The sequence below is a fragment of the Candoia aspera genome, chromosome 1 (assembly GCF_035149785.1).
Source record: "Candoia aspera isolate rCanAsp1 chromosome 1, rCanAsp1.hap2, whole genome shotgun sequence".
Classification (NCBI taxonomy): domain Eukaryota; kingdom Metazoa; phylum Chordata; class Lepidosauria; order Squamata; family Boidae; genus Candoia; species Candoia aspera.
In genome coordinates, this window is record NC_086153.1 from 74,126,685 (window position 1) to 74,154,335 (window position 27,651).

Sequence of the window (27,651 nt, forward strand, 5' to 3'; positions counted from 1 at the left end):
CCAAAAGGCCCAGATGGTAACAGGGATAGAACAAAGTAGGACAACTTTGATTGATCGATCGATTGATTATGTGCTAACAAGTGTTGACTCTTAGCACATAGATAGATTTTCTCCAAGCAATATGTCCCTAAGTTGGTCCTTCAGGTCTTCCAGTAATGTGCCACTGCCACTGTAACTGAGAGGACAACTTTACTGTGCAGTTCAGTTAATAACAGAAACGTTTGCATTTAAAATCTTCTGTTCCCAAATCAAAACTAACATCTTGTACTGAGCCCATAAAGCAATTTGAATTTACCACAGATTCAGAACAATATGCTGTGAGCATAGCTCACCTCTACTAACATCCTAAATAAAACTGATACCATCAAATATATTGGCAAACAATGACTGAGCTTCAATTTAAAGACAGAGATAACTTAACTAAAGTGAAATGTCTCCAAATAATATACCCAGTAGCCATTTCTGTGCCATCAACCATCTTGTCATGAAAAGACTGCCATTTCAACAAAAGTACCCTTCAAAACAATAAACTTCTGTCAAGTTACTATTCCATCAAATCTGTCAAATGTGTCTTCTTTTTGTGCTCTAGGACAAGAGGACACATTATGTAAAGGTCAAATGGAAAAAAGTCCCTTCCACTACACCATCATCCTCAGTTGCTAAAGGTTGTTCCGTCCAATAATTATTGCTAACGAAAACAAAAGTTTACAGGATAAGGAAGTTATCCACCATCTAAATGTTTCTTCAGGACCAAGTCAACATTCCAGTCCAGATTTCTTTTCCATATAATAGAGAGTACCATGGTTTATTTTCCTTTCTTTCAGATTTAAAATCATGTGATGGTAAAAATTGCAAAATTTCCCTAGAGATATGGTGGTGGAAAAGCAGGTTACAATAGCAGTACTACCTCTGTGAAACAGCATTATTCTTTATTCTGGTGACATAATCAAGATTTCCCTGTGGACATGATTAAATAAAATACTTTTTCCAATAACAAAAATGTCCCTTGAGGAAACATTTTTAAACTTAAACATTCTGATAATATTTAATAATTAGGTATTCTACTTTAAGATTTTATAGTGCTAAGCCCACCAAATTTCAAGTGGATTCAGGTGCCCAACAGTGCTAAATTTACGAATCAAGATTCCAATAGGCATATATTCTCCATACATTTTTTTTCTCTTTTTTAAAAAGAGAAAAAAAGTTCACCTAGAACTCTGCAAACATTAACATGGATGGCTTTTTTAAAAAATTACACCATTTCATTCATTGCAATCAGTTTCAATAAATTCATGTTCATGGTTATTTGTACACCATTCTTTATTACTTTAAAATAAAATTTGCCATGAGGATGCACAGACTTTTTTTTCCATTCATACATTTGCATCATCATAGAAAAGTATAAACTAGGATAAGTGGAGTCCTTGGTACTCTCTGAGCTTGGTTCTTTGCTTGTAGACATTTCATTACCTGACCAGGTAACATCATCAGTTCAACCCTGAGCTACATATATTCTCTTCTATTGGAACTAAGATAACTGTATGCATTTATGCAAGGACAAGATCAAAACACAGTAGTCCTAAAATGACAGGAGATGCCATTCCAATACAGATTATGGGTCATTGTAATTCAGTATCCAGCCTGAAGCAAAAGTAAAATTTCATTGTTTAGCATTTCAAAGAAAAACAATGCTAGCAATCAAGCTAGCCTATTTGTAAAACAGTCTGCATGAAGCTAGCAGTGGGAATTTCAATCTAAACTCCTTCAAGCTGTGAGCTGACATCCCTAAATTGTGAACTGTAAATATCGAAAGTAGTAAAACTGATAAAAGAATCCTAGCAAATTGCAGGGGGCAAAAACCAACTATGAAAGGCACAGCAATTAAATTCCTGGAGTAGTATGATCCAAAATATAACTAAAATAAATCATCTTAATACTCCATTGCTACCTGATTTAGTATCAGTACGATCTCCAAGGGTACCAGGGGCATCTGCAGGAGAGTCAAAAAACACAATCAAAACTTCATATTTTTTTTTTCAATTGTGAGGTCATGGACATCATCTTGAAACTTTTTTGACCCATTTACACCCCTGAAGGACACAATATGATAGTGTTCTCAGGAACATCTTTCTCAAAACTGTATCCCACCAACTGCATTCTGCTACTGAGTGATATGATGTGATCAGATGGACCTGATCCATCAGGGTTCTTCTTCCAATAGAATATCAGCCCTAAAGGCTAGATCAGCATTCATAGAAAACCCACAAATACATTTTCAGAATTCATCCTTGAGGTTATAAGTTAGTTTATACTGTATATAGAACTTGGGAATCTTGCCCAAATTTCACATATTCAGAAATACAGATACTGGAACTGAAAACTCCATTTTCCTCAGGATTACGATGATATGAGCTATATATAAAAAACACACAGAAAAATATTTAAAAGCAGGATGAAATAAATCAAGGCTGTAAATAATTTATATTACCAAGGCAATGTTTACTTGCTACAATGTACTGGGAGCTTCTATTTTACTCGCCCAGTTTTTGGAAGACAAAAATGTGATTGTCATGTTCACCGTTTCAATGTGCTTAGTACATCGTAATGTTTCGCATGTCATTAGCTTGTTGCGTGTTTCATCTTTGCAGGGAGGACGGTTCCTGTTGGGAGTATGTTTATCTCTTGGCTCTCAGCTCGGAATGTATTTGGGTTATCTCCTGTGTTCAAGGTTGCTTTCCCAGGCTAGGAGATCTGACGGTTGCCGGCACCTGGGACGGGTGGCTCGGCTGGTAGGGGGGCGGGGTTATGTTTGCAGCGAGGGTTTTTAGTTTGTATTTGGCGCGCTTTCTGTCATTCTCAGCTTTCTCTGTACTTGTCCTAAGTTCCCTAATAAATCAGATTTCATTTAGCCACCTCTTGTGAGTCTGAGTATTTGGGCTGGGCAACCATTACATAGCAACCATTACAGTGATCCTGAGATTGCTAGAGAGCAATCTCGTTATCCTTCATCTTCAGAAAGCTTGAGCAACAAGCAGCAGCCTATGGAAGCAGCAGCAGATGCAGAAGACCACTTACCCCTAGACGGACAACTGCTGGGTTTGTATATAGTGCTAAGCCACAGGGTTGTGCATTTGGTTTTGCCTTAATGTATTTGTGAACCCGACCTCTTTGGTTTGCAAACCATAATTCATGGATTAGGGTGATATGTGATACTGATCAAATATAGTTAACAAACTGCGGTTCAGCGTGTTATCTAAACCAGCTATTAGGCTCCTGGCATCTGCTTTCCTATTTTTTCTATACGTAGCTTCTTCCTCACAAGCAGACCTGACCGTAAGGGCCTACCTGCACACAGATATCTGCTTCTTCAATGGTTATCAGTAGAAAGACTTTATAATTTAAGGGGACCATATTACTTCATTTCATTCTGGCTTCATAGAATAAGTAGAAAGCAATGAACCAAGCTTCTTAGAAAAGATAACCTAGTTTTAGTTGTTCTTACCTCAAAATAGAAGCAGCAATGCAGCATATAAATTACACCCCTTCTGTTCTTTACATACCATATTGCCAGATACTAACCACTAGACTTTTGCCAGGACTGATTATTCTCATTCATTCATTCATATTCCCTCTCTCTAATTAAAAAAAAAATTAAAAGATGGTACTTTTAGTCCCCAACGTGGTTATGGCTTAGTACATCACAGAAAATCCTATCATTAGAGTATCTCTGAAGCATTTGATAAAATAATAGAAGCAGATCTATTATCTGCTTCTATTCTGATCATCACAAAGGATTTCCCAGCCAGAACTATCTAGGATAAAAATAAGGGTTATTTGATTAGTTTTATCTGAAAAGGGAAGTGGGGGTGAGGAAGAGTCAAGATACTATAAATAATAGTGCTGTGCAAAAGCCTGAAAATTTGGCTCAGATTTCTTACATCTGTGAGCATACGTTGTTCCATATAATTCCTGCTTCATGAAGTAAATACTAAGATATGCTTTCTTGCAACTGTAATCAATGCTTTTTAGCTATTATTTCTGGCATAAAATCTAACAAATATCCAGCACTTAAACAATAGCTCTTTGAGGTCCATTTATTGTCAGAATCCAAGTGAAAAGAAAACCTTAAAATATGCATGCCCTCTAAAAGCATAAGCTTCCAAGCTGATATAAAAATGCAACTATCTTTTCCAGGTACCTTCCACAGACATTCTGCTTTAAAAAAATATCTCTCGGTGATGAGTTTAACCTTGGAGCTGTCAAATTCAGTCATGAATAATGAACCATGACAACATTCCAACATCCTTGGACAACAGAAAAAAAATCTCCTCTATACTAAGCAAGGCAAAATGTTGTTACCACTTTCCAATAGAATTTTACCTGCCAAGCAAATTTATGAAATACGTTGTATTTAAAATTGAAGGAGCAGAAAAATCAATTTCCCTTAATGCTGTGAACTCCATATACTATAGCAAGAAAGTATCTGCATATGAAAAGCCTTAACTGTATTTCAAAGAAGCAAAGCCCAGGGAAAGGATTTGAAGCTGTTACACATATTAGTGATAATGAGTTCATGGGCACCATTCAGCATGGTGGTAATGTGCAATTCATTAAAACATGTGTTGACTGAAAATAGAGAAGATATATACATACAAACCTGCATGTGCACAAACACACATATATAATCAATTAAAGAATTACTAATGTCTAATCAGTCAACCTATCTATTAAAATAATTTGGGTGTGATGATTATATACTCCCTCTTATCTGTCATAAATATTCATGAAGGTAGATTAATTCAATCTCTAAGTAATATATTATCTTTGGGGAGGAAAAGGCAAGATTTCCCTACTACAAAGCCATTGGCAATTTATGGCCAGTTGTAAGCTTAACAGTCTAGCTTAACAGAGGCTTTAGAGGCATGATGATTGACATCCACACACATGTATCTCTCTTAGCAGTAGGCATCTCATTTAGCTGTGATTTAGATAATATTGGGCTAAGTATACCAAAATAGATGATAGATAGATAGATAGATAGATAGATAGATAGATAGATAGATAGATAGATAGATAGATAGATAGATAGATAGATCTAAAAAAGAAAAAAGAAAAAGAAAGGACTGTGAGTGAAGAACAAGCATGAGGTGAAAATATCACTCTTATGAAGTTTGTGACAAAATAGGTTTCTTATAAAATTAAATTAACCAATGATAGTGGACTAGTGTCCAAAGTGTATGTCGGTATACTGCATGTACCTTCTAGTTGATGGGATATGGGCAACAGATCTTAGTTTGCACAGAATACCATGAGTTTGGGGTAAAAAGGGGCTCTTTGTGGCATACTCTCAAATGTTCCAAAATGGTCTTTTCCAGTGGCAGGGAATGGACCAGGTGGCACGGGGGCATCTAAGGCTGGCAACCTATTCTATACCTTTTTTTATCTTCCCCAGAACAATATGTGAAAGTCTCAAATGACCAAAAAGATTACGGACATCTGGTGAAGACTGAGCCATACGGAGAATTACAACTTGGAAGAGAAAAGTGTTGAATGTTAAGGAGCATGAATTAGCAAATGAAAGGAAAGAAAATAGTTATGAAAGAGGAAGGATGTAATAGAACTGAAGGAAGGTGGCCTGATCTTGTGGGATGTAACTGATGAATACATGCAAGGAAATAAAAATATAGGTTTCATTATTTTCTCTTTTTAAGCTTAATATTCCTTGCTTTCTTTGACTATATTTTTGACACTTTTTCTGTCTATGCACATACATACATAGTATGAATTGGTGCCATCTAGGTTATTGTTAAGGCAAAGGAAAGTAGAAATCTATAGGGTGGTAATAGTTGCATGTTACACTCCGGTGAAGCAGGATAATAGAAAAAACAGTGATGAGTTTGGGGAAAAATACAATATTCAGAATGAACACAGTTCAGGGAGAAAATTATTTGGGGGGTGACATGAATAGGTGGATGGAACAAGGGAGTACAAAAGACATGATTAGGCTCTTTGGAAATCTGAGATGGCTGAGAATGCGCATGCTGACTATTTGGTGAGTATATGCCCAGAACAAGGCCCATTTGTTTTGCATATATGTTGATAGGGAGTGAGCGGACCAGCCCTCAGTCCCTGCTTTGCAGGGTTCTGCAGAGTTCGGTACTTTCTCCGCTTCTGTTCAACATCTACATGAAACCGCTGGGTGAGATCATCCGTCACCATGGGATGAGGTATCATCAGTATGCTGACGATACTCAGTTGTATATCTCAGCCCATGGGGAGCTAAGTGATGCTGTGACCTCCCTTTCACGGTACCTGGAGGCTGTTAAGGTCTGGATGGGGAGCAACAGGTTGAAACTGAACCCTGGCAAGACGGAATGGCTCTGGGTTTGGGGCTCCTTGGTTCATGGAGAATTGCCATCTTTGGTCTTGGATGGGGTTGTACTACCCCAGACAGACCTGGTGCATAATTTGGGGGTTCTCTTTGACTTGTTACTGCTGCTCAAGGAGCAGGTGGCGGTCATTGCCAGAAGGGCATTTGCGCAACTATGGGTTGTGCGTCAGTTATGCCCTTTCCTGGACCAACAGGTCCTTCTCACAGTCATCCATGCCCTGGTCACCTCCCATCTTGACTACTGATATACACTCTACATGGGGCTGCCCTTGAAAAGAATCCAGAAGCTTCAGTTTGTTCAAAATGCGGCAGCCCACATGATTTTGTGCAGGTCCAGATTTGCACATGTGTCACCTCTCTTGCAGGAGCTACATTGGTTGCCGATTTGCTTCTGAGTCCAATTCAAGCTGCTGGTTATCACCTTTAAAGCTCTACATGGCTTGGGGCCAGGTTATTTGAAGGATCACCTTTTCCCAGTTACATCTACCCAACCACCAGATCAGGGAGGTGGGGTAAAAGTCTCCCCCATTAAGGAGGCCCATCTAGTGGGACCAAGAAGGGTCTTCTCTGTGGTGGCTCCCTCCCTTTGGAACATCATCCCCACAAGGATAAGATTGGCCCCCCACCCTAATAGTCTTCCGAAAGGCCCCAAAGACATGGTTTTGCCAGGAGGCCTAGGGATCCCAGGTTGATGCAGAGCCCATCAAGTAGTTTGTTTGAATGTATTGTTGCTGCCAGGGGGTGGGGGTGTAATGGGTTTCATATTTGGGGTTTTATTTCTGTAAGCTGCCTGGAGTCACCATGAGTGAGTTGGGCAGCCATATAAATCTCTTTAATAAATAAAAAAAAATAAAAAACAAATTTTATTTATTCAAATTTCTGATATACTATTTCTTGATTTGACCTCTATTATCATGGAGGAAGATGACCTTTGCCCTATCAAAATGAAGTGGTCACCCCAAAAGGGAGAAATGATTTCTAAAATTGGAGCCAGCTCATCAGATTTACTTCACACCTGTCACCTGCTCTGGGGAGCCAATTTCAAGCCATCACTCTAATGTAATCCAACTACTTTAACCTGCTGTTATAGCAGCCACAGCTCCAAAGACCAGAGACTGTTTTTTTCACACACAGCATTGGTCTGACTTAGCTTGCCTTGAAGCTAAGAGACCTTTAACCAGGCTTTTTAACAAACACACAAAAGACCCTTTTATGTATTCTATTCATGATCTATTACTACAAAAACAGCAGTTCAAGCAACTATGTCCTAAGAAGAACAGGGAATTATTTGGGATGGAACTGAAGTGAGAGGATGCTGGAAGGAGCATTTCAGAATTTTGTAGGAAATAATACTGATATATCTAAGAGTAGACTAGGAATAAATGCTATAAATATTAGTGCTCATGAAGAAAAGAAAGAAAAGGAAGTCATAAAAGCCATAAGAATGTTGAAGAATGGTGAGTCTGTAGGAGCTGCCAGTGTTCAGCCCTGAACACAGGGTAAAGCAAAAATATGTGATGTCCCTTGGTTGTTTAATATATTTATGGGTAACTTTATAATGAATACTTGTGGTGATGTTATAGAGGTATGTTGACTGGAGACGAGAAGGTGTGCATATTTTATATGCAGTATGTTGTTGGCTAAGAATGTGAATGATCTGCAAAAAATATTAGAGTCTGTGATAAAACAAGGAGCATGTATCTGAAAATTAATGTTATCAGAGACAAAGGTAGTTGTGCTTGATATGAAAAATAAGAGTGAATGATTGCAAATTTTACATAAATCGCAAAATATCAGAGCAAGAAGATGAACTGCTGTATCTTCATAGAATGTTTCTTAAAGATGGAGAACAGATGGAGAAATGTGAAGATGTGCAAATGCTGGTAGAAAACTTCTAAGTAGCATTTAGTCTGTTAAAGAAATGAATATTTACCAAAAGAAGGAAAATAGAGCTTCCTTCTGCCCATTTTGTAAAACAAATCTGACGGATTTTCTAAATATAGCAAGGGTATATATACTGATTTTATATACTGAGTTGCCCTTCAAGAAAGGTAAGAGGTAATTATGTCGACGTGAGGCAGTTTGCACAAAAGGGTGATGACAAGTGATCCATTCATACCTTATTTAATTGAACAAACAATTTTTCTTCCAAGTGTGACTTTGCTATTTTAAACAAACTTGTTAAACGTTTAACCAATTTTTTTAAGGAAGTTCAGACAATACGGAAAGTAATGCAACATTTTAATTCTTCATTCCGTTCTGTTTAAAAAAAAAAGCACTTACTCTTGAAAACAAACAGTGTGGATTTCACAAAAGATTTTGGGAACTCTGTTCACCTGAAGCAGAATATCCAAAAACAGTCACAAAAAGTGGGAGCAGGATTAGGAGAAGGGAGGAAAAAGAAAGAAGTAAATTAAGGAGTTAAAAAGTTAAGAAAAACTAGCCATTAATGGTGCTTCAAGTAGTGTACATTCCAATAAAATGATGCATAAAAATTTAATGTCAGAATATTAACACATCTGTCAGTCTTGGACACAGGAAAAATAAAGCACCAAAAATAATTCTGGAAATTATACATAATTCTGCTCCAAATAGACACTAGGATTAGATACAGCCATTTGTTTACATGGCTCTTTAGACAGAGATGAGGCTCCTGAATGCAAACAACTGTCATTGAAAAATAAAGAAAACCAACACCCTCCCAAAGGGTCAAGGGAACACTATGGTCTCATGGTAGCACTGACAGACATGGATGTAGATCTAGAGATAGGAGGAGCTGAGGAGAGGGAAAGAAATCTACCCTTTTTGAATTTCTCACTCATCTAGATTGTAAGTATTATTAGGAAAGTAATCAGAATCTAAGTTATTCCAAGTGTTCCTTTAAAGATCTGCAAGTACACCAACTATGGTTCTAATACCAGTAGCCTTTAGGCTTGCATGAGACTTATGGCTTATCCACACTGCCAGATGGTCCCATTGCCAGAACACGACAGCAACTATTTTTTGAGGGCAGAAATGGATGTCTGCCTTTCCTTCCCACTGCCAGATTGTCCCATTGTAAAGTGCAGGTGTGCCTTTAGGTACTACCTTCAGCTGTCATATTGTGATTAGCACACACAGAACCCAGACATGCTTTTTAAAATAAAGAAAGGCCATATAGGAAGCGGGTGATTTTTGGACCACAGAAATCACGGACAAGTGTAAGGTCCCCCATCCACCCCTGCCCCTTATTGGCTCTTAATTCCAAAACCGGGTTTAATTAATTCAAATCCACTATAAATTTATTTTTTATTTATCAAACTTTATCACTGCCCATCTCCCTCCCAAGGAGGGGCTCTGGGCAGTTTACAATAAAATAGAATTAAAACCAGAATAGTTATAAATACAATAAATACAATACAAGTAAAAATGTGACATGTGTACTTGTAAGATGGAATAACTTCGATGTGATTTAAAAAATGTTTTTCACATACTAAGGATCTTACTTCTGAGGCACAGAGAATTTAGACTTAGGTGACACTGGAATAGAGAAGTCATTTTCTTCTTTAACTTACCTTCAATAACTGTTGTGCGAATAAAAATTTATTGTAAACCAGTCTGAGCTGTGAGGTGAATCCTGGGCTTTGCCCATCCACAACAATTTAAAGCAGCGACTGGTTGACAGAAACATACCTTTCTCATAGTCATCTTCAGCTACTGCTTTCTCCTGAAGCTTCTGAAGTTTCCTCATTAAGGATTTTATCTGTATTAATTAAAAGATCATGAGCAATATTCCTATAAGTTGCTTTGAAAAACTGTGACCTAAACATTGCATATCTGATTGTAACAGTTCAAAGGCTTTGATTTCATCCCACTTGGCCCACTCATTTCTGAGGACATTTCTGTATTGTACAGTCATCACACAGGTTTCAAGAGCACACAGAATAGACATAATATAATATATTTATATGAAGGTGCAAAAATCAAACAAGTTTCCCACTATTCAGAAATTGGGAAAAAAAATAGGGCAAACTGCTTATTTTACCCATCTTGAGACTTGCAGGCTTCAACCAGGAAATCTTAAGTCAAAAGGTAGTAACACCATTCAAGGAGGGCTCACCAGCAGCAGAGGCAGCCTTCTGAATGGCTGGGCAGGTGAGATCCAAAAGCAATGGAGGAAAATATACAGCAAGGAGTCTGGGAGAAGACTAACAGGAAGTTGAAGGGCAGCAGATATTGTAAACTATTGGCAGAAGAAGGGTAGAAAGGCTCAAGATATTTGGAAGACAAGTCAAGGAGGCATTAGAGAACTTACTTTGCTTACTAATTATAACCAACCAACAAGATTTTCATAACCATCTTCTCCAATCCCCAGTAGAAACACCCCCCAAAATAAGCATTACAACAGCTATTGCATGCTTTACACTGAATGTATATGTCTGTTTAAAATTCTATCACACAAAATAGGCACAAAGAGAACTCTAACCTTTATTAAATGTCGATTGTCCATCAAACATTCCTGTAATACTGGTTCGTACTCCTTCATCAGAAAATCCCAGCTGTGGTCACCAGCAATGCCACAACTCTCATAGCCTGAAGTCACCGAAGAATCAGCAGATGTTGCATCTAAAGAATCCGTGGAACAGGAGGATGCGTTATTTGCATGGAAAGGGGAGAGCCTCCCACAGTCCGGCAAACTGTCGCTCTCTGCAGCTTCCCAGGGAGAGGTACAAACTTCATCATACAGAGAGTTACATGAAGCCCACACTTCTGTTCGTGAAATTCTTTGGCCTTCTCCAGGTACACGAACATTAATATTTTCTGCTTTCTCTACTCCACATAGCTGCGTAGTTTCTATAGGTTCCCTACCTCCTGATGCACCTGCAGTGTCACTTGCTTCAGAGGCTGAATTTAGTGAGAGCTGGATGAAACTAAAATTTGAATGAAAGGAATCCTGAAGGCAGGAAATGCCATAGGAAGTTTCTTTGCTTTCAGGCTCCTGGTTGTTGTTCTCTTCCTCCTGATACAGACGTAATCCTCCTTTCCTCTGTGGACTAGCACCCTCAGAAGTCTCCTCCATAGGGTCGAGCAACTTGCCTGGCCACGCAGATAAACTACGCGCAGGTGGGACATCTAGAGAATCAGATAAGACTGCTGCATTGGCCTGAGACATTCTGTTGCATTTCTGGCAGCAATCCCAAGACAGTTTCACACTGTATCTTCAAAGAACAGGACTTCAGTTCCTCATTGTGTGCTGTGCTTCAGTGCTCAGCCCAATTGAGCTGAATGGTTCACTGTCAGGAGGAGGATGAAATTCTCTTTCTTGCAGGACCCTTTGCCACCTTCTCCTAAGAACCTGCAGGCGATGAAAAATCTTGGATCTCTAAAATAAACAGAGTGGGCAAATGGTCACAAATGTATTTTGCCACATAAGAGGGCAGCCTTTGAAACCAGTTGCTAACTTGAAAAAGTCACACAATACCCAGTGGAACCGCATGCATTTATATCTTCTCATATTCTGTTTCTACAAAAGCAGGGCCAGAGAACTGAGGTCCTGGGGTTATAGAGACTTCAAAATTAGTAATTGACAAAATGTAAATTTTAATGAGATGGAAAGGGGAAATTATTAAAAAACAGGCCTTGCCAATAATAATGTTAACTATTTTTATTTTTAATTATATATAAAGCCAAATAAAATGTAGTACTTGCTCTGGTCTCACCCACTACTTTTGGGGATTTGGCCCCTAGCATATCACTTAAAGACCATGGTTAGCCCTCAGCCTGGCAGAAGTTATGTCTCCTTGTTCTAATGGATTATGCCATGTTTTTCCCCAGAATTTTCAATTTTCAATTGTTCACATTTCTGTTCATAATTCATTTGTACCATTATCAAGCATATCAACAGATGTGCATATGTTTTTTTGCTGCCTCTTATCATGCACTGCAAATGGAACTTAGAAAAACAACGTGGCAGGCAAAGAACCAATGAAACTAATTCTAAATAGTCTGAACAACAATTTTATCCTAACTCTGTCCTACATATAATAGAAGCTATAGGGCAAAATAAAGATCTGAAATAATGAGTTTAAAGAGATTGATAGCAAGCCCTGTAATATTCTGACTGACGTTTTTGGATTGTAAATTGAAGAATTATCCACACGATCTATTTTGTTATATGTAAAGCATGGTATTAGCATAGTAGTTAAGGCACCAGGCTAGAAACCAGGAGACTCTTGAGTTCTAGTGCCACCTTAGGCACAAAGCCAGCTGGGTGACCCTGGGCCAGTCACTCTCTCTCAGCCCTAGTAAGGAGGCAGTGGCAAGCCACTTCTGAAAAAACCTTGCCAAGAAAACTGCAGGGACTTGTCCAGGCATTCCTCCAACTGCAGCCACTTCTATAATTCCTACCATTTTGACAATATTCCTTGTCATATTACTTGGATGAAATGCCTCTAAGCCAGTTTGGTCTAGTGGTTACGGCAACGGGCTAACAACCAGGAGACCGAGAGTTCTAGTCCCACCTTAGGCGTGAAAGCCAGCTGGGTGACCTTGGGCCAGTCATTCTCTCTCAGCCCAACCCACCTCACAGGGTTGTTGTTGTGGGGAAAATAGGAGGAGGAAGGAGTATTAGGTATGTTCCCCGCCTTGAGTTATTTATAAAAATAATAAAGGCGGGATAAAAAAAGAAGCAGCAAACAATGAACTTCTTACAAACATGAGTCATCTCCACTTTCCTTTTGTGGCTGTAATAGAAAAGGGAAAAACATGGTCATGTATCTAATTTTTTTAAAGTATCTTTTCCTCAACTTTGCACAGTCCTTCCTGATTTTCAAATGCTTGGTGCTATAGAAACATCCCTTACCACATGACTCCATTAAGAGATAGGCAGGCTTGCTGGATACTATCTACTGTCAAATATAAACACCATCCCATTAAACTAAAATTCCCATTAAGAGAACTTCAGAGTCAAGTTATAGAATGAAGTCAGCAAATGAATGAATGAATTCATTCAATAAATTCAAATGCAGGCTTACTATGAGTCAATATACAGATGTTGTTCCAAAGACCGGTGTTATACTAGTTCAGAGTTGTTTTTAAGATCACATACACCAAAAGGAAATTAAACAATTGCAGCAGTACTTTCCTTCATGTCTGTAAAATATAAGAATTCATCCCTTTATCCTAGCCTGAAAAATCCTTTGCTCCTTTAATTTAGGTTCCCTTGAATCATGTCCTAATGGCTGCTATAATAGCAACCTGCACATTCAGAAAGCAATGACACTGGATATTTTGGAAGCAGGAGAAACACCAGCTGGTAAGTGGCTTCATGTTATTCACCATACTGTAACTAGAGGAAAGATCCTTCTGTAAGTTTCCTATTCCCAGAAGATACCATCTGCTGTAATTAGCTTTAGTGTAAGCAGGCCAATTGAATGTTTTGGTTTTAATTGTAGGCTCATTTTATTGTACTGACCTCTAAATACATAACAGAATTCAAGACTTTAGTGAGAAACAGCATCTACACCAGGAACTGGCATGAAACACTGAAATGCATTCATCCTCTAATCATTTCTTCCCAGTTTGTTCCCCTGTTTCCATGGAATTTAAGCACAACATTAAACACTGAAATCTTTGGAAACAAGCAGAGAGTTGTCAGAGGTTCAGTGCTGATTGATTTGCCCAAACCTGCTGGTTTCTACAACAGCAGCAATGCAGGCCATACGGTGAAGACACAAGATGCAACAGATCTGGGCTGATAGCACTTTGACAGAAGAGCACTTGGGAAAAGGCTATATAAGTTATGTTGAGCTCCACGGAGGAAGGGTGAACTATAAATTAAATGTTTATATTTGAAGTAGCTCTTATCTAGAGCCCAATAAAAAGAATGGACAAATTTCATTCTTGTGTTGTCTACATTTTTAATGCTAGAATCCTCATGTTCTTCCAAATTTCTTTCCATTTTCTAAACACAAATGCATACAGGATTTACAAACAGCTAAAACGTAACTATTTGTACAGTGATAGTATACTTTTATTGTTTCATTTACTATTTCAGTGCAAAGAAAATACATAAACAATGCCACTCATTAGAGTATCTGTGAGCTATTCATTTTTAAATACATAATTAACATAACTAAATTATGCCCAACCCTTCTATCAGATTGCTGAAATATCCACTAACATTAGTTCAACAAATAGTTCTTAATAAAGTAAGAGCTGTGGAGTAGAAGTAAGGTAGACTGGAGATAAAGGATTCCTAATAATAATAGAAAAATGAATGGCATCAGAGACATGAGCAATGCATACAGGGATCTGGAAGACCAGTTTATCACAAGAAAAGAACAATTTGGTTTACCTCTGTGAACAGCTGGAATTTTCAAATAAATCGCTAAATCACATCAGCTTTACTTACTACAACATATATTAACAAATGCAGTTTTTCTACCATTTCTCAGAATAAGACACAAGATTTTACAAATTCAGTATGGCCCACTTTCCAGAGTACCAGATATATTGTCCCTTCCTCATAGTCCTAATAATCTATAGCAGTGCTTCTCAACCGTGGCAACTTTAAGATGTGTGGACTCCAACTCCCAGAATTCCCAGCCAACATAGCTGGCTGGGGAATTCTGGGAGTTGAAGTCCACACATCTTAAAGTTGCCACGGTTGAGAAACACTGATCCATAGGGTATAAGGAATTGGTTGGCGTTTGCTCACAAAGAGCATGCACAGGTCTCAGCTCCTTTTTCAATATGCTGACCAACAGCTGCTATTCTTTTTAACAAAATATTATATGTACCAGGAAAAAGAGACCAAAACAAAATGCACACTAAACTTTTTGGAAGGAAATACCATACACTAACATAGAATTAGAGATATGATTAGAAATTGTAAGAGTTACAATAGCCAAAAAAGTCAGGAGAAATCTTATCGTACCTTTTTCAACTAACACATTTTGTTAAAAGGCATAAGCTTTTGTGATGCATCTGATGAAGTGTGTTGCAGCTCACAAAAGCTTATACCTTTTAATAAAATGTGTTAGTCAGAAAAGGTGCTATCAGACTCCTTCAGATATAATTAGGAAATAAATGTTCAAGTTTGAAGTGCAGATCCTTTCCAGAGATTACGTCCTGATGTGGTGGGAAGGCTTGGTACCTTCCCAAGGCAGTCAGTGAAAAGCTTCGCTGACTCTGAGAGTAATGCTGCCAGGAACAGGAACTCCTGGTAGAGTTATCCTTATCATTAAGGAAAGGAGGGAGCTAAAAGTAATTCACAACAGGTGTAAGGGCAGGTGGGGCTCTGCAGAGATGGATGCCAATTCACCTGGGAAAAGGAGCTCCAAAATCAAATGCAAAAGAAGTCAACTGCGAACTATTTCTCTCAATAAAATTGTACAGACCTGGTTGCAACACTTAAATGAGCCAAATAGGTGACTTAAACAGGTGACTAGAATGCAACTTTTGGAGAACTAGAGGAACCTGGAATCATAGGAAACTGAACTGGATGAACACAGTAATTCAGGATATAAGTTAATCAAATTTGCAATGACAACTCTTTGCTTGTGGTCAACATCTGCTTCAAGCAATATAAGTGCAGATTCTATACAATCACCCAATGAGCAGCATCAGAATCAAATAAATTACACCAGGGGTTGTCAAACTTCGCAGTACCGATCCCCCTAAAACATAAATGAATGTTTGTGACTTCCCTCCTCCCATAAACAAAACTAATGATTTTGTTGGAATTAAGGTTAGGCAAGAAATAAATATGTTATCTACTTTTCATAATTAAATTGAATCTGTATATCAAATAAAACAACAACATACAGTAACTTTGCAAAACTACTTCATACACCAAAACATCTAATTATTTTTCTGAGGAATCTTTATAATGAACAAAGAACTACTATATGAACTAAATTAGTAAAAAAGAGTGGTTTGGAATTGGAAAAGGAGCGAGACTCCTCACATGTGCTTAATGTATACAGCGAGTATGTTATAGGAATGAAAAGCTGGGGGGAAAAGTATACTGTAGCTGGAAATCAAAATTGGAGACTGAAATTAGGAATGATTTGAGATATGCAGATGGTGCTATTTTGTTAGCCAAGAGTAAAGAAGAGCTCATTGTTAGAATAAAAATGGTAAGTGAATAATCTGGGCTCATGTTAAACTCTAAGAAAACAGTGGTAATATCAAACAACTTTGTGAATTTATAGTTGTTAGTGAAGATGCAAAAGTTGTAGATACTTTTCTTTGATTCAAGAATAAAGACAAAATGTGCCACAGGAGCAGAAAGGAAATTGCTGCTAGAAAAATTGTCACGACAAATTTAGACTAGATCATGAAGGATAAATACTTTTAGTTATAAGAAAAATCAGAATGGTTAATGAAATGGTCTTTCTAGTGTCAAAGTATTTTTGTGAAATCTGGACCCTAAGAAATAGTGAGAGAAAATCAGATGCATTTGCATTAAAGATTTGATTACTAAGCTAAGGCTATGATAGATTTTGAGAGTATCAGTAAATCTATCTTGGACCAAAAAAAGGCTGAGTGATCCCTTGTGGCAATGATCAGCAAGTAGAAACATACTCTGGGCATATGCTGAAACAGGTAATGGATTAGAAAAATGATTAAGCTGGACAATGGTAACACAGTGAATAAGCTTGAGGGACAGGATCAAAAAGATGACTGGAATGTCATGAGAAGAAGCCAAGATGGAAAGCAATTATCCATAAACTTACCAGAGTCAACCCAACTTAATGGTACCAAACATGCTAAACTGTAGATGTTCAGATCAATGGTTTGGAACTTCCCATGGATTATTAAAATATGGTAAAAACACTAATGCTTTAAGACTACTTGGATCCATCAGGAATCACACTGGAAATCCTCAATTCTCTATACAGCAACCCCAGATAATCTCCTTGACAAATTAGGTGTTCTTAAATTCTGGTTTATGAAGGAAAAACCCTGAAGGGCTTTTTGTTTTGGTTTTACTGGGAGATAATGATACTCCAGTCTCTGTTGTATCCTGCTTTGACTCCCAACTCCACCCTGATATAAAATAATTTAAGGGTTCAACTTCCTATTTTATTTTCTATTTTAGCTGCTATTTTTCACAAAGCCCATTGGGGGCTCTTATTTCAGAGAGTTGTTATAGTCAAATTCAAAATCTCTCAAGTATCTCTACCCCTGAACAAATTGTTTTGACAGAGCTTAAGAGGCAATATTAATATGAATAAAGAAATGTCTGCCTGGTAGAATGTGCTTGCCTGTATGGCTCACCATTATGATGGGTCATTTAAGAATCTACACTTAATCTCACTCTATCTGATAAGTGACAAATCTTTGTTCCCAATACCCTATACATATACAGATATATACAAATGCACCCACAACACACATAGAAATACACTGTGGTCAAAGTCCCTGCTACCAAAGTAGAAGGCTTATCCGGCAGATAATGGGCAGCATGATAACACACTGACAATAATCAATTTAAGAAGCAGGCTTCGATTCAACCATCTGAATTTTTAATTTCACCAGGGAATATATTGCAAATTAAGTATCTGACATACAGTCCATTTGGAACCACAATTCAGTTTACCAAAATAGAAAGTAATTTTCTCTTAGCAACTCAGTAGTGATTGCACATAATGAGAATAAGACAAGCACAGCAACCACCATTCACCAAGGACAATATGTCAAATATCCCTAAGTTTGGCAGTTCAGATTAATTAAAATTCAAATCCTAGACTGTGTCCAAAACTTTGGTTCTCTCAGAATGCTAATCACCTCCTCCTCCTCCTCCTCCTCCTCTTTATCATTAAGAAAATACTTCCAGATTGTTTTTCAGGACAGAAAACTATTCAAGAATGTCATCTATAAAATTATATGGTGGTCTAAGTGTACAGATATACAGACTTTTGGAGACCTGAATCCTCCATGTGATGCCCTGAAAATCCGACAGATTTATGAACACATCCTTGGCATCTACTAGGCTGCATACCTCTCTCTCTCTCTTTCTCTTTTTTTTTAAAGATTCCTGTAATTAAAAAAAAAAAAGAATAGGGACATAAGATGCCATGAAGCAGAGTGCCATCCTCAAGCAAAAATCTTTATTTCCAAGCATGTTTTTCAGCCTCACTTATATCCTTAAGGCATTCTTAGAAATAAGAAACATAGGGAGTTATAGTCCAAAGCTTTGACTGAAAACTTGCCTGCCTGCCCAGAAGAAAGCTGAAATAGTTTCCTTAGAGGCTAAAAGAGATGGACAGGAACATCTCACCAGCTTACCCACTGGTTAAAGGATGTTTCATAACTGGCCATGCCCACCTTGGCAGCCATTTTTGCACTTAACATTTGAAATGTGCTAACTGGCCCAAGTCTTTGGAAGGAAGGAAAATATGTGTTCACAGTATCATCTAATACCTATTAAATACTCTTGAGAAAGAGTTTCTTTTCACACTTAATTCAGAAAAGAAATTTCCAATAGACTTGATCCATAGTCCTGATAGTTAATCATATGGATGGCATGCACATTTACCTGAACTGTATTTAAAATGTTATGTGATTATTCCAATGTTAATTTCTTATGGGAGTTTGCCAATAAAAGTACATGCCATTAAAGACACTGATATGCATAAGGTTATGAAACTATTCCTAAACATCTAGAGACTGACCTTTTTAAATGAAGTTCTGGACAATGTACATCACTTGATTCTGAACATACATACAGATATGGAGTGATTGTAATATGCTGTACTTTGGAAACTGTAAGAAATTGTCAGCCTCACATTTCAGCATGTTTTATAGCTCATTTTAACTAATTGGTTCTATTGGATTATAAGAGCAGTGTTTTCCTGCAAGTTTTATACTAGTCATTATTGTAACTGTTGTATCACTCAGGATGTTTTATATTGAAGGAGGCATATGAATTCACAAATAAACACATAATGAAAAAAAAATTTAAGAATGGAGATTTTTGAGGATGCCACATTGGGAATTGTAGCTCTACCCATATTTAGAGTACTTAGAAGTAAGCTGTACTCAGTTCAGTTGGCCTTCTTCATTAAGACTTTGGATTATACTGTAAACAATATCCAAAATGTGCCTCTATTATTGTCACCACTCCATTTGTCCTAGTTCCAGAACAAAACATCAGTCCTATCCTAATGCTTCCCAACTGCTACCAGAAATCCCTTCTGTCATTTATTAGATTCCTTTCTTAGAGCAATGTTGGTAATACAGCTTGTACCGGCACCTCATGTCCTCCCAGTGCAGATGTCACAATGGAGCACAACAGGTCCGCATCTTCATCATACCTCACTTGGACTACAGTAGTCTTCTCTCTGTTTTTTGTCAGCCCTCAAGCTTTGATTTTCTACCAAAATATTTCTGTACAGCAAAATTCGATTTTTATGTTTCATTTACCTGCACTAGATCAAGCTGATTCCATACTGCTTTTATCTTTTGCTCTGGATTCAAAATTGAATTTGAGTTATGAGTTGCTTCTAGTTGTTTTAGATCATTCAATACTATGTCTTTCTGTTTCTGCATGACTTTATCTCTCTAGCATCAAACAGGAAGAAATAGCCCTCTCATAAATGCTTTACTGGGCCCCCCATACTATGGTTAAGGAAGCTTCAGAAGTTAAATTACTCAAACTCTTTAATTCCTGTTGATACTTCAAGTTTAATCTTGTCTTTTAATAGTAACACTTCATTAAGTTTCCACCCGTTTGATCTAGGAATTTCTCTGTTTAATCTTACAATTATATTATTTATAATAACATGTAGTTCATATAAAATCAGAAATAAAAAAACCAAAATTATTTGCCTTTCTTATTACTGTGGCCATATCATGACTTTTAAAATCTTAGAATGGCTTATTTTCTATTCTTAATCTTTTACTAGCTTCTTTCCTTTATCACCTTTCATGAGCTGCTTCATCATTTTTCAAAGATACTTCACTTATCTCCAAACTTCTTTGCCTACAATTAGTGTATTTCTATATAATATTTGTATATTAGTGTTATCAGCTATTTAAGGTGATCAGTCACAAAACACTCATTATTTTTGCTGCATCTTATGCCTGGAACTTCTAGAATGTCTCCAGGAGGCCATCTCCCTTATATCCTTACCCCAAACTCACTATTCCCATGGAATTCGATCAAACTCAACACTTTACTATAGCTAAACACTCAATATTTTTCCGATTGTTATCCTGACCTTCATTTTCATCCCCCTCCACAGTTATCTTCCTCATGTCCTTGTCTAGACTGGAAGTATCTTTTAATTCTTTAAAAATTCCTAGGGGCATGACTGGTATTATAGAAACACAATTAATACACATGATTCTGTGATTCCTACTTTTAATATGCATGTTGGAATATTTCTCAACCACCCCACAAAATGCAAAAAGGCAGCAAATTTTTGGTCCCACTCAATAAGCTTTATTACAGTCTCAGGCCTGTATCAAAAACGAATTACATTGCTTCAAATTATAATAAAAATATAAGAGATTTTACAGGTTACATAAAGTCAATGCAAAATGCAATAATACAGTATAGTAGCAACCCCTTTATATCTTCACATTGTGTCTACTCTTCCCTGAAAAATCACGATGGCAGGCTGGCTACCAAACAACATTTTGTGACTTTCCATATGGTTCTAGAGTCTTTATCTGCAAGGAAATAGCTTACATAAAGATCATCTGGAGCATCTGGTACTTCTGTATTAAGGCATCAATAATGGTGGTGCCAATGTCCCTACAGAAGAGGCAGTACAAAAAAGAAATGGGACAATGTTTCTTTCATACCTGGTCCACGTGAGCTGAGTTCTTCCTTGAGTGGAGTATTCTGGTGAACCACTGAAGGGAGGATGTTAAAACATGCCAGAGTGAACACTTCCAATATTTTGGGGGAGTAGGCTGTCTGAGATATCGCACCACCTGCAGATTATGTAACCAAATCCTGGTTATGGCACTTGGGGTGAGTCAATCTTAATTTTGCTATGTAGTGATATCAGTAAGCCTCTGCTTCAGCATCTCCCATGCTTGCTGTTAGCCATTCCCACAAGACTTGGGAGAGAAAGCCCGCTCTGTAGCAAGTTTTGTTCTACTTTGTTTCCAGGATGCTTCAAAGGGATGCGCCATGTCAAAAATTCAGCTTTAGCCCAAAGGTACCTATCCTCATTCAGGCCTTAGTTTCAATCTTTATTAGAACTGCCTACTAACCCAGTGGGAGTCTGGAGTTTTACATACCGGACATACTTATACTTATTCAGGTGTCTTTGAGACTTACAGAATCAAAACAGAAATCTATGAACATCACAACTACCTTTTTGTTTCAGAGGATATATCTATCATGGCAAGAAGGAATACTGAGACAGTGCAGAAGACTTCGCCATCACATTCCCTGCATAGACAAAAGGTTTTTAGATGTTTATGAAAGACCTGATGTTTTAGTTGCAAGCTAGTATGATTTATTTACTTATGTTTAAATAATTTGCCCCAGTACCTAAGTAGCAAGTTACAGAAAGTTCACAGAAAGATATGAATTACTAAACGAGAATATGGGTTCCCTGAGGTTACACTGTAGATTTGGACATCTGGACAAGAAAGACATAGCAGGGCCAATTGGGATCAGTTCACTATTTTTAAGAGGAGTAGATAAGTAACATTAGCCTCACTGCCCTTGCAATATTTATTCAGCTCAAAATATATTGCGGTTCTTAAAAATAAATTGCCAGTCAAGGGTATTGAATTTATCATTGCCCGGCTACAGTTCTAAATCTTTTATCTCTTGTTCCTATCCCACCACTTTCACTTGAACTGCATGACAAATAAAGCAATAGCTAATTATTTGTTTGTCCTTACACACAAAAGCTAGCAGCAGTTATTTATGGTTGTTTGTTTGCAATCATCTCTTCTGAGGCTGTCTGTATGCAGTTTTTCAAAAAGTGCCACACAAGAACAGAAGTCTGATGAAAGCTCTTGCTATACATTCTAGCATGTCATATCATTTTCCAAGTCATGACTACCTTTACAATGGGAAGGTCAATGTCAGCAAGTTTTTTATTTTATTTATTTATTTATTTATTACTCAAATTTAATTACTGTCCATCTCCCCCAAGAGAGGGACTCTGAGCAGTTTACAATAAAATCAAACTCCAATCATAAACATTAAAATCTCATAAAACCAGACACATTACAATTATTATAAAATACAATAAATACAATTCATTTGGCATCACCCTTTAACAGCACCTATCTTTGAAAGCCAGTCCAGCAGACGAATTAGTGGGCTTGAATCTAAATTCTGCTCCGCAAGGCTTTTTCCCATGAAGCCTCTCAGCTATACAGGTAAGAGGGAAGTGATGCTACTATTCATTATTCACATCAATTATTCAAGTGTCTACTTTGCCTTCTGCACACAAGTTTGGAAATTATGCAGTCAAGAGAAACCAACACAATACTCATACATGATCCAGGGAAATGGATTTTTTTCCTAAGCCGTGTAGAAAATTTGTGAAGTAGTTCTTTCTACTTAGCCTTAGGATGTCCCGTGGTTTTAGCTTCAGTTCTTCATTTGTAAACAGCAAATAATAACGATCTATTTCCACAGTTTATACGGAGGTTAACAAAAAGCTATTCTTTCTTTCAGATACTTTAAGGGAAACCTGCACGTCATGCAGATCAAGAGCCAGATCACAGATAACCAGTCATGCTTTATCTAACATCCAACTACCCCCCACCCCACAATCAATGCAGCCCCACATAAATAGCAAAAAATCAATATTGGTCAAATTTCTCATGAGGCGGAGAAGGAGCTGGATCTGGCAAATCACAAGTCATAAAGGCTCATTTCAAAACACAGCAGTACTACCAAGTGGGAAACTGAGAAGTCAGCAACCCAAAAAGTGGTCCATCTAAGTTGAGAAGATGAAGCAAAAACTCTGAAGTCAGCACAGATACGTTTACTGCCTTCATCTGTAGAGAACACTCACATTTTGCTGGGTCATCTTCTCATAAGTGGCCTTCCAGAAGCTGGTAAAGACTGTTTTTTTAGCATGCATTTAATATTTAACCTGTAGTTTTTAATCTGTTTTTGAATGTCTTGCATATTTTGTTGTTGTAATTATAACATGCTGCTCTTTCTGGGTTTCAGTTTTTATTTTAAATTATAAGAATCTTTTAAAGCATTAAGCGTCTGATTTTTTGCTGCTAGCTGGCTTAAGGTCCTGAGTAAATATTTAATATTCAGATGGAAAAAGGAAGTTTTTAAATAGAATAAAAATACAATTATCATGTATTCTTCTATCAGTAACAAACATTTGTAATTTATTTTTCAGCTACATGTAAATACATCTGAATGAAGTATGCTTCTAAACAAAGGACTCCTAACACTGTAAGTTAAAAATGCTTCTGTCACTTCTTCTTTCATACCTTAGTGAATTCCTGGTTACAAGAAGAAATATGGAAGAAATTGCAGTGGGAAAGTACAAGTCCAACAGGTCTGAGTCTGGATCTCAATTCACCTCCAACCTGAGAATAAGGCAGATCGAATGTACAACAAAGGCCTGTCTAGAACACCCTATTATCTCAGTTTCAAACTTATACAAACTTACTTGGGAACAAATACTTAGTAAATACGATAGAATTTACTTCTAAATTAGAATGCAGTGGATCACTGTTAGTCACTCCTTTGAATATGAGCCAAGCAATATCTTGTTATAAAACTATTCAAACAGACTAGATTATTAATCAGATAAGACAATGGAGATTTCATAAAGTAACTGTCTGACTTACAGACTTTCTGGAACATTTTCCACTGAAGATACAAAGGAGTCTATTGATAGAGACTTTTTAATTCCAGAGGAACAGTATAGGCATTATCATCAAAATGAAAGCTTTGTGACTCTTGAGGGAACTATGAATGAAACTGCAAGAGCAGCACAGAAAGGATGCTTAAAACAAGCTGTAAAGAATCCACTATCTGAAGAATTCTTCACTCAATAAGCATAGTTCACATGACTACCCAAACAGGAAGATGTAAAAACTCAAATGTTTGGGGACATTTTCAAAAGATATTGGCTATAATTTGTGCTGGCTGTGTCAAAGGTGTTTTTTTTAAATAAGAATATCATTATGTTTTCCAAATTAGCATAACATGTGATTGCTTTGGCTTCCTGCACTGAGATACGCTAAATAAATGTTCAAGATCATAAGACAGAAAATTTCATCCAAGGATTAAACCTGCAGAGTTCAGCATAATTCTAAGGTTAGAATGCCCTCTGTAGGATTGAGACAACACTAACAGCAATACAAAACAACCTGTAGTCCTCAGCCTAATTTTATCCAAATGGAGGAAGCCCATTGACACAAAATATAGGTAGGAAGGAGAAAAAATCCCTCCCATGCTGGCTTAGGGCAAGGAAGCCAAAGTGGATGGAGTATAAGAAAGGGAATGCTTTCTACAAGCAAGTCATTCATCTATAATGTTTGGAATTTGGACCCATGTTCTAGAATTTGGACAACCAGAGTTTGTTGCTAACTGAAAACTAAGATGGATTTAATGGATTTAAGTTAAAGGAAGGAGATTCCTACTGAATGTTGGGGAAAAGAACTTGTTGTTGTTGTTGTTGTTTATTTGTTTAGTCGCTTCCGACTCTTCGTGACTTCATGGGCCAGCCCACGCCAGACCTTCCTGTCGGTCATCAACACCCCCAGCTCCCCCAGGGATGAGTCCGTCGCCTCTAGAATATCATCCATCCATCTTGCCCTTGGTCGGCCCCTCTTCCTTTTGCCTTCCACTCTCCCTAGCATCAGCACCTTCTCCAGGCTGTCCTGTCTTCTCATTATGTGGCCAAAGTATTTCAGTTTTGTCTTTAATATCATTCCCTCAAGTGAGCAGTCTGGGGAAAAGAACTGTATGGCAGTAAAAATAATAAAGGTGGGATAAAAATTAAATAAATAAATAATGGGTTGATGACTCAGAAAAGTTGTGGGCTCTCCTTCACTGCACATATTCAAATGGAAGCTGGACGTCCTGCTCTGAGCAGGCAACCAGACTCCATGGCCTACAAGGACCTTTCCAAATGCGATTCTATGGACTGCTTAGCATGAGTCCCCCCCAAAATGGATATATCTATAAGGAACAGAAATACTGGCGCTATTTTACAGCCATCCAGCAATCACTTTCAGAAAACTCTCTGTGAAATTGATTAACCCTATTCTATTTGTTGTGATGGACATACTGCTTTGTGATTTAGTTTTTGCCACTTCCAATAGAAAAACTGATCTCATCAAGGCAGTCAATTAACACATATTTAGTATTTAAACCAAGGGTAAGAACTAGTTACTTTAAAAATGCGAAGGACAATATAAATCAATTCTTGATTACCTCACCAAGGAATTTGACATGATCAGTAGAGTTGGCCTCTGCAAGATCAAGGTCCTATTCAACTGCATTGTGTAATTTCACAGATTCAGGTCAGACACCTTTCCAAGTAAACATGGATTCAAACTGTATTATATCATTTAAACAGTTCTGATGGACGTATTTTTCTTTGAAGACCAGAATTTGTCTCTGTGTTCCAGATAAATATTTTTGACAATGACAGAAGAGATGTAATTGTATGCCAGATCACATGGCAAAAGTACACAAGCTGTGTCTGAAATGGTATCTGCACTGTATATTTTTCTCAAGGAGAGCTGAAGACCTGTCTGATTTAGCTTGACCTAAGATCAAAGATGAAGTATAAGATCCATGACTCATATCTTGTACTTTCTTTTTCCCTAACAAGCAATTTTATGACACTGCTGTGAAGACAACGGAAGTGGATTAGGGAAAGTATTTTAGTTCCCTCTAGTGTGTCACTTCCCTCACCTAAAATCACAGCTCTCTCCAAGTTGAAGTCAGCTTTATAGAGGAAAAGATAGATACCAAAAATATTTTTCTAAGCATCTAAATCCTTGATTCCCTTCTGAATGGTAGTAAGACATATTTTCTAGCTGTACAATTCTCATTATACCCTTAGCTAATTGGTGTTATTCTTGTTGCTGATTTAGGACAAGGAAGAGGTTGAACGGTTCAGTTATTAGAGTATAAAAAGTTCGCCCAGGCCAGCCTTTCATGCATCTTGATATTTTTGGGTTGACTGCACTGGACTCAGAAACGCTTAGACGTTACGTTCTGGGAAATTTTTCATATGACAACTGTTAACATACAAAAGGCGGGGGAGGAGGGGGAGGAGGAGAGAGAAAGGGCCTCACAGGTTAGGCTTTCAACTATTTACCTGGCATGAAAGCTACTCTCATTATTTTTCACAAACATTCCCTGGTACCAGCCACACCTTAACATTTTCTGTTAAAACAGAAAGGGAGACAGACCCGGATAACTAGGATGGACTTATTCCTGCATGAATTGGTGCAGAATGCAATGATTGTCCCCAAGGCATTTCTTTTCCTGAGGTTGTCCCTTGATCTCTGCCAGGCTCCTATAAAATGCTGTTAAAATCCTTTTAAATGCTGAAATCCAACAGGTGGAGCAGTTCCACCAGCAACTACTGGTCGAGGCTGCCTGAAACCACAGTAGCTGTCGCAGACCCGGGAGCCCTACGGGGCAGAAAGGGGCAAGCCGCCCTTGTCTACGTTGCCCCAACATCCTCCCTCCTCTTCTTCACACCCGGCAGGGTTGCGCTGGTGCCGCTCTTCCAGCCGCAGGAGGGACGGGGGATGGCGGCGGAGCGACCGGGGGAGGACGAGGTAGAGTTACCGTGGCGAAGCAAACTTCTGAAAGCTTTCCTCCAGCCTCCCCTTCGCGCCGTTACTACGAAGGGAGGCGTCCCGTTTTCGGCAGTTCTCACCGCCCCGGGAGAAAGAGAGGCGGCGCCCAGCGCAGGCGCTAGCTGAGGGCCCAGGAAGGCAGCGGGGTCGTCGGGGGAGATGGTGGTTTTGTTTCCCACGCACACCTGGCGGGGCTCGGGAGGGAGCGAGGCAACGGCGCGGTTGCCGCCCACCTGCTTCCCTTCACCCCAGGAAAGCCCAAATCCTCACCTGGCTGGATCAGCTCCGAGCCGGGGCGCGCTGGAACTTCTTTCCGGCTCCGCAGACGCTCCGCAGCTGGCGCGCTCCGGCCATTCCAGGCTCGGCCGCAGCCCCTTCCCCGCCCCTGGACAACCGCTCGCATCCGCTGGAGCAGGCGGGAAGGGCCAGGGCGGCTGCCAAAGGCTGGGTGGAGGCCGCGCCATCCAATCTGCCTCCGCCGGGGCTGGAGA

The 27,651-nt window shown here is 38.3% G+C and overlaps 1 protein-coding gene across 3 annotated transcripts in view; it reads right to left on the reverse strand.

Moving 5' to 3' along the window:
- DISC1 (DISC1 scaffold protein) overlaps positions 1-27,651 on the reverse strand; it is a 158,587-nt gene extending 130,936 nt beyond the window's left edge. For 2 of the 3 annotated variants that reach the window (XM_063307009.1, XM_063307027.1), the window contains exons 1-3: positions 27,431-27,651; positions 10,857-11,753; positions 10,064-10,133 (exon numbers count right to left, since the gene is read on the reverse strand). In XM_063307009.1, the coding sequence (XP_063163079.1) occupies positions 10,064-10,133; positions 10,857-11,543 (757 nt within the window). In that variant the 5' untranslated portion in view covers positions 11,544-11,753; positions 27,431-27,651. Of the gene's footprint in view, positions 1-10,063; positions 10,134-10,856; positions 11,985-27,430 lie in introns of those variants that run through there. The other variant, XM_063307017.1, reaches the window with a different exon arrangement.